The 9730-nt window shown below is 66.3% G+C and overlaps 1 protein-coding gene across 2 annotated transcripts in view; it reads left to right on the top strand.

Moving 5' to 3' along the window:
• Positions 1–6: 6 nt before the first annotated feature.
• The window catches only part of PHLDB1 (pleckstrin homology like domain family B member 1), a 28224-nt gene continuing 18500 nt past the window's right edge, over positions 7–9730 (top strand). Inside the window, exons 1-5 of one of the 2 annotated variants that reach the window (XM_025194032.1) lie at positions 7–88; positions 3686–3970; positions 4250–4387; positions 4798–4935; positions 8431–8559. In XM_025194032.1, the coding sequence (XP_025049817.1) occupies positions 77–88; positions 3686–3970; positions 4250–4387; positions 4798–4935; positions 8431–8559 (702 nt within the window). In that variant the 5' untranslated portion in view covers positions 7–76. Of the gene's footprint in view, positions 89–1172; positions 1302–3685; positions 3971–4249; positions 4388–4797; positions 4936–8430; positions 8560–9730 lie in introns of those variants that run through there. The other variant, XM_025194033.1, reaches the window with a different exon arrangement.

The raw sequence follows: 9730 nt of genomic DNA, 5'->3' as shown, positions 1-9730 counted from the left end.
GGGGGCGCGGGGCAATGAGGCCGAGCTGCTGGAGTACCACCGGCGCCAGCGCGAGGAGCGGCTGCGCGAGCAGGAGATGGAGCGCTTGGTGAGGGGGCGCGGGGGCATCGGCGGAGGGGCCGGGGGCAGGGTTGGCAGGAGCACGAGGGTGTCTGGGGCAGGGGCGGCGTGGTCGGTTCAGGCTGTGCTCGTGCCTGGTCGGCGCATGAGGCCGGCCTCGTAGACGTGCCAGGGTCACGCCGGCTGCTGGGGCATGCCTGCATCTCTGGAGAGGCACCATCGTGCCAGGCGGCTTGGAGCTGGGCAGCGGCTGAGCCGCTCCTGGGGGGTCCCCTGGAGAGGGAGGGTGGGGGTCTGTGCCATAAGTGGCAGCTGCTGTGGCCCTGCCCAGCCGGCGGTCAAGGCTGGTGGGTGAGTGCCGAGGGCTGCATGGGTGGCCCCCACCCACCCGCTGCCACCGTCCCCGGTGGGTGGTGCTTGTGCGGATGCTCCCAGGGCCGAGCACTCAGCTGCGAGGCTGGGAGCTGGGGGCAGGGCGCTCTCTGTGAGGCCTGTGCTGCAATCAAGGCCAGGGGTATGCGAGCGTGGGGGCAGTGGGGCAGGGAGCCAAGCATCTGGCCCTGGTGGTTAGCTTCCTGGCCTTGGTAATTGCAGTGCGCGCGTGGTGCAGAGCTTCCCCAGGCTGCCGGAGGCCTTGCAGGCGCAGAGTCCCTATATTTAGAGTTGTTCCAGGGCAGGGGTGGGGCTCGTCCCGCCCGAGCCTCTGTCCCGCCTGGGTGACATGGGCGCTGCCGTGGGGCCTGGGGGTGCGGGCAGGGCGCCGGGCACCGAGCAGACATCCCTCGGAGGCTGCAGCGTGGGGGTGGGTGCAGGGTCCCTGCCCAGCACGGCACCGTGAGTCCAGGGCGCGGGCTGGGAGCCTGGGCGTCCTGGCTCTGACCTGCGACACCTGCTCCCCTTCCCAGGCTGTGGGTAGAGCCCAGGCCCACGCCGCAGGAGCACGGCCGTGGGTGGGGACCGCTGCCACAGCCTGGCTGGCAGTGGGGGAGGAGGCTGTTTACTCAGCACTGACTCAGTTTGCTCTCAGACGGCCTGATTCACTGTCCAGAAATAGCCCCGGGCTTGTGCGTGCCGGGCGCTCCAGCCCCGCGCGGCTGGCTCTGTAATTAGTCTGTCTCCGGCTGCTGCCCGGTCACGTGCCCCACAGGCGGGCTCCTGCGCGGGTGGTGCTGAGCGCAGGTGGGCAGGAGGGCGAAAGGGCCTGAATGGGCACCGTGGAAGAGGGCAGGACCCCGCTGTGAGTACGTGGCGCTGGGGCCTGCCGGGGGCACCCCAACCCCGCTGGAGACATGTGGGGCAGGCAGGGTAGGAAGGAGTAGGGCTCCCCCCTCCGCTCTCCCCAGTGCCCCTTCCTCCCCCGTGGGGCTGGCCTGGCCTTGGCTGTTCCCGTGGGGTGGGGCCGCGTCTGCAGCAGGTGCAGGACGAAGCCGTCCCTGTGCTGCCTGCCTCGGGCAGGGGGCAGGGGGCAGGGCGATGGCCATAGTGATGCTGTGCCTGGCACTCACTGCCCTGGAGCTGTCCCCAGCACGCGTGCCGCTCCGTCCCCGCCCCTGCGCAGAGCCAGCCAGGCCCGGTGCCGCCAGCTGGGCTCCTCGGTGACCTCACTTGGGCACTTGACCTGTGCGGGAGTTGGCAGCAGCATCTGTGCAGTGCGGTCAGTGCCTGAGCAGGCTGGACCCCTGGCTCCCCAGGCCAGCAGGGTCCCCCGGGGACGCTAGGGAGACGCGTGCATGTGCCCCTGTGTCTGGCGGAGCGCCTGACTCCTCCCACAGCCTCAGGTCGCAGGGCAGCTGCATCTGCATCTACCGGGCAGGGGGTCACTGCCATGCCCAGCCCCGTGAAAGGGGGAGAAGCACTTCTGGGACCAGCCCCGCCACCTGACAAGAGGGGAAGCAGCACCTGGGGCTGGGCTGCTGGGACAGGGCCTGGGGGGTGAGTGCTGCATGGGGCTGGCAGACAGCTAGAGCCAGGCGCTCGGGGCAGCCCCCTGGTCCTGCCATTGCCCCAGCACATGGGCCTGCCTGCAGCCTGCGGTGCAGACTAGCGTCCTTGCTGGGCGCTATGGGCAGAGTCCTTCCCGCAGCGTGGGAGCGCCCTGGCCTGGCGCCAGCAGACGGAGATGGCTCTGAGGCACATCTGGCCAGGGTGCGGCCGGGCTGTGCAGGGCACGCTGTCACGTGCCTCCGTGATGAGCCAGCCCAGGAGCCTCCTGCCTTGCTCAGCAGGCTTGTGGGGTGTGCAGCAAGTATGTGTGCGCGCGCATGTGTGTGTGCATGTGAGTGCACCCTCCCACCTCCCCGGGCATGGATGTATGAACAGGACCTGTGTCCTGCTGTGCCCAGGGGTGCCATGGGGCCTGGGCAGCATGGGCCCTGCGACTGCAGGACTGAGCCCCTCGGGGTGACCAAGGTGCCAGCCTGGCACTGCTGAGGTTTGGTTGTTGTGGTTGGTGTGTGGACAAGGGGCACACAGGGGGTGCAGCGCAGGAGCTGGGGAGCATAGGGGCACAGGGCAGGGAGCAGCAGGGGCTCCCTTGAGGCCGGGCCAGAGGGGACAGGGATCTGTCAGTCCCCCTGGGCCCTGTGGGCCAGGCAGGGCTGGGGCCCAGGTGACGGTTTGGGTGCCCCGCGATGGGCGTCAGGCTTCACGCCAAGGCTGGCCGCGTTTGGGTCGAGGTGGAACTGGTCGAAGCTGACACGCATCAGGAGCATCCTCATGCAGCCTGCTGGGGTTTAACTCAGGCCAGGCGGGGTCCCCTCCCCGTGCGGTGTCCTGGGTGAGCCTGTCTGTCCCGCGGCCGCAGACTCCCAGCTGCTGAATAGCCTGGGCTGCAACTCCACCTGGGCCAAATCGGGCTCCTGGGACCAGGTCTCCATGCTCTGGGCCGTGGCTGCCATGTGGTGCCATCCCGACAGCCAGGGGCAAGCAGCTGTGCCCAGCAGAGCTTTCTGCCACTGCACCGTGCCACGTCGTGCCCAGGCCAGGGCTGAGGCGTGCAGGCCTGGCCAGCGTCCTGGCAGTGACAGGCAGGGCCAGGTGGTGCGGGACGGGGCCGGCTGAGCTGCGGCTGGGGCTGAGCAGGTGTCCGGACCCCGCCCTGGTGCTTGGCCCCGTCTGTCAGGCCCACGCAGGCCCCGGAGCAGAGCCAGGGATTTGGGACCTGCCACGTTTGTGAGTGCCTGCCCCACTGCTCTGCTGGGAATTGGGAGCCCCGTGGGGCTGGATTTTGGGGTGCTCATCCTGTTCCACATATAATCAATCACCCTGTCTGCTGGGCCCTGTGCCGGGGTGCCCTGGGGCTCCCGTGATGGTCCCAGAGCAGGGCTCAGCAGCCCCATGCCAGCCAGACTCAGACGTGGAGCTAGTCCCCAGGGTGGGCCGCCTGAGACTCGGTGCCGTTCGGAGCGTGCCGGGGCTGGGAAGGTGTCCTCGCAGCCTGGCGTGACAACGTTTCATCCCATTGTAGCATTGCTGCGGCGTGGGCTGTGGTGTCTCCGAGCTGAGGGCAAGGCCGGGGGTCCCGGGCAGCGGTGCCTACATCTGCAGGGGTGGGTGGTGTTAGAGGCTCGGCGAGGCCCCCCTGGCTGTGAGCAGCCTGCTGATTTGATACCCCCTCACCCTGCAGGAGCGCCAGCGCCTGGAGACCATCCTGAACCTGTGTGCGGAGTACAGCCGCACTGATGGGGCCGCAGACGTGGGCGATGCGCACCGGCTCTTCCCCGGCGATGGCACGCTGACAGGCAGGCGGCCCTCCAAGGGCTCAGCCGGCTTGGCTGTCCTGGGCCTCGGGCGCTCCTTGGAGGAGCATGGGGAGCCCCTCATGCACCGGCAGATGATGGAGAACCTGGAGAAGTCGGATGAGGAGAATCTCAAGGAGGAGTGCAGCAGCACGGAGAGCACCCACCATGAGGTGAGGGATCGTCCCATGGCAGGGAGAGCACCCACCATGAGGCAAGGGCCCTGGGACCCAGGGAGGAGGGTCTCCAGGGGCCTTGGGCAGAGCTGCCAGGCCAACAACAGGGGCACAGGCAGGGTGTGCCAGGTGAGCGCTGTGTGGGGGGCTGGTGACAGGGTCATTGCAGCACCCACTGCCTTTGTCCTGGCATTGTGGCAAGGGTGGCAGGGGCCATGGGATCCTGCGAGGTCCGTCGCACAGCTCAGCTGAGTGCTGGCCCATCTGTGTCGGCAGCACGAGGAGTCCACGGGGGGCAGGGCCAAGGAGGCAGCTCTGCTGGAGGAGGAGCGGGCGCAGGTGCTGGCTCAAGTGGATGAGCTCAAGTGCTGCGTAAAGGAGCTGGAGCAGCAGCTGCAGGAGTCGTCCCGCGAGGTGAGGGGCTACGGGCCGCTGTGCATGGAGGGGCGCAAGGGCCATGCTCCCGGCCAGGGACTCCAGGGCATTGGCCTGCCCCCAGGTCCTGTGGGGCTTGCTCTTGAGGGTCCAGCATGGCCCCCCCAGCCCCTCCACAGGTTGAGTAGGAGGCACCAGACCCTCCCCCTGTGTGATCCTCTGGGTGTAGACTCCCATGGGTCAGAGCTGCCCTGCAGCCTGGTGTGGCCTGGCCCAGGCCAGGGGGGCTGCACGGGCCCTGAGCATGCAGAATCTGAGCCATGGTCCACAGCCCTGGTCCCTCCATGCCCTGTCTGCCAGCAGAGCCTTGCTGGGCTCCAGGCCCCATGGCCGTGGCAGGTGGCTGGCCAGAGGCTGCTGGGCTTCTCTGACCGGTTCTGTCTGCACAGGCGGAGATGGAGCGGGCTCTGGTGCAGGGAGAGCGCGAGGCAGAGTTGATGCAGCTGCAGCAGGAGCAGAAGATGGCTCAGCAGCTTCAGGAGAAGCTGTCCGGCCTGGACGCTGCCGTCCAGAGGGAGCGCGACAAGGTAAACCCCGCAGCCGGAGCCTCCTCTCGCCTGGAAGCAACGGCTGCAGCGCATTTGCTCAGTCCTGTCGGCTGGAGAACCCTGTTCACGCACCCCCACTGCGGAGGCTGCTCTGTCGGCCTGCGCTGACCCTGGAGGACAATGGCGCGGGGTCTCCGCATGGCGTGCCCTGGACTTGTCCCCCGGGGCCAAGCCCCTTGCTCTGGGGTGCTGTCCTGGCTGTGTGAGCCTCTCCCATGTGCTGCTGCCATGGGCAGAGCCTTGGGAGCTGCGGTTCTGTGTGGGGGCATGAGCCAGCCCCTCCCTTCTTGGCGCCTTCCCTTCCTTCTGTCTGGGTGCCTGGTCCGGGGCAGACGGGCCGCTGTCTGTCTGGGGCTGGTGCTGTCCGTCCTTGGTGCTTCTACGGGAGTGCAGCTCTTTTCAGTGCTTGGGGCACATTTTGGTAGCCACTCTGCTGGCAGAGCCCTCGCCAGGGCTTTCCCGTCAGCTGCAGCCGGGTCCCGGGCCTGCACCCCCTCTCTTCCTGTCTGTGGCCTTGGTGTAGGAGGTGTCATGAGCTCGCCGTTCTCTGTCTGCCCCATGGAGCCTGGAGCTCCACACGTGGTGGTGACAGCTGTGGTGTTTCTCGGGCTGGGGCACTGGGTCGCTCTGTTCAAAGCATCGCCTGGCTTTGACCAGAAACGCGTCGTGGGGCTGTGGATTCCTGGCTCGGCTGAGACCGGTTCCAGGAGGCAGGGAAGGGGCTGGGGCCTGGGGCTTGCAGGCGATCCCACCCGGGCCCTTCCCCACCTGCTGTCTGCTCTGTTCTCTGAGGAAGGGCTGTGCCCCGCTGCAATGCAAGCACACCTGACCGACCGACCAACCGACCGACCTGGAGGCAATGCTGTCAGTGGAGCCCTGGCAGCCTCCCATCCTGCCCCCAGACGGTGCCCTGCTCCCTGTCGGCTTCTGCCCCAAGAAGCCCCTCGCCGCCCTCAGGCAGCCCAGCCCCACAAGGGGAAGCGGGGCAGGGGGATGACCGCCTGCCACGTTGCTGGAGTGAGGATCTTGCTCCTTGCCCAGCTCCTGAGAACCTTTGCCCGGCTCCTGCGGGGATTCCTCGCTGCTGCCCCAGCTGTCCTGCGGGGATTTGTTTCTTCTGTTGAAATTCTTCCAGCCCTTCCACGAGCCCTTGCTTGCAGCCGCTGGCTGCCCGGGCACGGAGCCCAGAGAGACCACGCTCCCACGTCCGCGCTGCCTCCATCTCTTGCCGCTCTAACCGGCCTGCTCTGACCCTCTGATCTGACAGCGCCGCTGAGCTCTGCCTCTAACCCTGCCTGCCTGCCTGGGTCGCACCTAACCATTGGCCCGGCTCCTCACGGGCCCCCTTGTCTCCCTAACACTTGTCTTCTGGCCAGGCCGGAGGGGGCCAGGTACAGCGCCCCTTGTGCTCTGGTTCCGCACTGATGTGACACGCGTGTGCATGCATGCGTGTGAGTGGTGTGCTGCTGCAGGTGTGAGAGGCAGGGGAGACTTGCTCCGGCACGCATAGTGCTCCTGATTTGAGGCTTCTTGGCTGGAGTTCAGCCCCGGTGCTGCTGGAGGAGGGTGTTGGGCTGGGGCTGCTTTTGTGGGGCAGTGCGGAGCTGGGCTGCCCTCTGGCAGCATGGCGTGCTGCTCGCAGGATGGAGGTCAGGGGCCTGGGGCCCAGGGCGGGCTGATCTCCTGACACGACCCCATTGCTGTGGCCTGGGGGCCCCATCCTTGGCGCTGCCCCGGACAGCTCTAGTGCCCGTGTGCTGTGGTCACAGTGTCTCGGGGAAGGCGTCCTCCAGTCCCCTGCCTGTCCCCTCTGGCCGGCACCAGTGTCCACTGCCAGGTGCCTGTGCCTGGGAGCCCCCGCCTGGCGTGTTCCCTGGGCCTTGTCCCCCAGAGCTCTGCCTGCAGTCTGGGCACCGGGGGTGCGGGGGTGCTCTCAGAGCTGGGCTGCGATGTGCCCCTCTCCCCACATGCGCAGGGTGCGTTAGCTGGGCATGTTGCCCTCCTGCTCTGTGCCGTGCCTCATTGTACACCGCGCCAGCCGCCAGCCCTCTACCGTCGGGGCTGGTGCCTGGGGGCTGCTGAAGGGAGGCAGGCGGGAGGGGGCTGCAGGGACGGGCCATGCATCAGTGCCCAGGAATTCCTTTGTCACTGAGAAGCAACTGAGCTCGGTGGATGTGACTAGCTGGGCTGGCATGGAAAATTCTGTGCTATGAATAGGCGTGTGCGCGCCTGTGTATGGTGTGGTGTGTGTGCACGCAGTGTGCGCGTGCAGGGGGCGTGTATGTGTGTGTGCATGGGGGTGTGCATGCGTCTCTGTGTGCATGTGTGTACGTATGCATGCACAGTGTCACTTGGAGTGCAGCAACCCAGGGGAGGGCGTCCAGGGACATCTGCTTGAAATCCAGTTCCCTGCTCCCTTGCCCTGGAGCAAAACGTTAGGTAGCAAAGTCCCCGCAGAGCCGCGCTTCTCCAGCAGCTGTGTCCGAGCCTGCGGGCCCCAACCTGTGCTGTGACCGGGCTCTGGGCGCTGCTTTAGGGACCCCCGCAGTCGTACTGGACATGGGGCAGCGCGTGTGGGATGGGAGGGCTGTCGTGGGGTCAGCTCTGGTGACTAGGGCCCCTGTGGTCTGGTTCTGCTGACTCACTACAGGAGATGAGTCAGTCACTTCCCTTCTCTGCCTCAGTTTCCCCACCTGTGACATGAGTGCAACAGTCCCTCTCCTCCAGGGGCTATGAGGGTGCAGGACATTTAGGGACCAGGGGAAGGGGCAGGCACCTGGCGCAGGTGCTGCGTTCCGGCTCCGGTTGGTGGTAGCGAGAGCCTCCTACGCTCTCTGAGCACGGCGTCGTGTCGCTCTGCAGGACAGAGGGCAGTGGCAGAGCTCGCCTGCGTGGGGAGTGGAGAACAGGCCAGCACCCCTTGGTCTGCTGTGTCACTAACTCACTGTGGCGTGACCCACGGGCCCAGCATTAACTACAGCAGGGCTGGATCTCGGTCTCCACGGTCAGCGCCCCCGTCGCCCCTTTGCACAGAGGGGCGTGCAGCCCTGACCTGCCCTTCCTGCCCCCGTCTTTGGGCGGCTGAAACACTCGGTGCCTCGCTGGGGCTCTTACACCCTGTAAAACACTTGTCCCCGAGGCCAGCGAGGATGCCTGGCGCTGCTGCGTGCCCCTGCTGGTGGCTGCGCCGGCCCCGGGCTAGGCTGTGCCCAGAGCCAGCTCCTGTCCATCTCCACTGGGCTGTGGCGCTCGCTGCTCAGCCTCTGTCCTGAGATGCAGACCGAGGTCCAGCCTGGAGCAATAACCACGTTAACCCTCTAGCCCTGGGTCCGTGCTTCTGCTTTCTCATCTTCCGGAAGACGCCCTCTGCGCCTCGCCTGCCTGAGCGCTGTCTAATTCTCCGCTTCTGCATGGCGCGCATTTGAGAAGTGTTTTCTCTCTTTTGTGTTTTGTTTGTTGTTTTCCCCGATTCAGGAGAGGGCAAAGGTTGATGCTGAAAGGAAGGAGCTAGAGAAACTCCAGGCGCTTTACAATGAGTCGAAGAGCCAGCTTGATAACTGCCCTGAGTCAATGCGGGAGCAGTTACAGGACCAGATGAGAAGGGTCAGTGTTTAACCCCGCCCTCGGGACCACGGCCCACTTCCCCCAGCGCCAGGCTCGCGTCTCCATCTCCAGCCGCCGCCGTCTGGCTGCACCGCAGGCTGGAGGAGGCTGGCACCCAGGTGTGCGGTACTGGTAAGCTCGGCATGGTCTGGCTGGCACAGCAGCAGCTGGGCAGAGCGAGCAAGGCTTCTGCTGCCTGCAGGCGTCGTGGCCCTCCCCACCTCTCTGTGCAGGGCTGTAGCCTCCCCTTGTCCCCCTCCGTTCTCCAGGACGCTAAGAGTGGCAAGCCCAGCGCGTCCGGTGCACTCGGTGCCTGGCCCGGGGATCTGGGTGCGAGGACCAGACTGTTCAACCCCCCAGTGGGAAGTGCGCCACTCGCCCCGCAGGGCAGCAGACAGCTGCTCGCCCCGCGCCAGCACCAGCTCTGCCATCGAGCCCAGTCAGCGGGCGATGCCAGGGCAGGGCTGTGCCCCTGGAGCTCAGCCCCCTCAGGAGCTGCTCTGGAGTGGGGCCTCTGCCCCGGCCCACTCCCTGCCACAGAGCAGGCAGGTTGCGTCAGGGAGCTGCTGCGGTCCCAGCTTGGGGGGCAGAGGAGCTGACCCGCTCATGGGCCGCTGGGCTGGCTAAAGGGACGGCCCGGCCAAGGGGGCCTGAGCCTGGGTGTCAGCTTTTCTGGGTGGGGCAGCTGCCCAGGGGCGTCTGTCCTGGACACAGCATAGCTCAGCCACGGGAGGCCAGGCCAGCCACGGGCATGAGCATTTGTGCATGCCTGTGCGTCGGGTCCTACGGCCCTGTGGTCGTGTCGGTTGTCCAGTCCGTGTGATGTCGCTGTCGGTGCAGCACGCTTCCCATTTGCTGGGATGTTCCAGGCAAGATCTTTGAAAGTCTTTGAAAAAATTATCAAGGCTCACATTTGTGAGAGCCCGGCAGGACAAATTATGCTGAGGGGAAACCAGCACGGGTTCGTGGCAGGCAGATCGTGCCTGACCAATCTAGTTTCTTTTATGACCAGGTTACGAAACGCCTGGACGCAGGAGTAGGGTGGATGTCGTATACTTAGACTTCAGGAAGGCCTTCGATACGGTATCCCACCCCATACTGGTGAACAAGTTAAGAGGCTGTGACTTGGATGGCTACACAGTCCGGTGGGTGGCGAATTGGCTGGAGGGTC

This window comes from Alligator sinensis, unplaced genomic scaffold (genome assembly GCF_000455745.1).
Source record: "Alligator sinensis unplaced genomic scaffold, ASM45574v1 scaffold1352_1, whole genome shotgun sequence".
NCBI classification, from domain to species: domain Eukaryota; kingdom Metazoa; phylum Chordata; order Crocodylia; family Alligatoridae; genus Alligator; species Alligator sinensis.
Note: the sequence above shows the minus strand (reverse complement) of the source record. Positions and strands in the feature narration are given on the sequence as shown.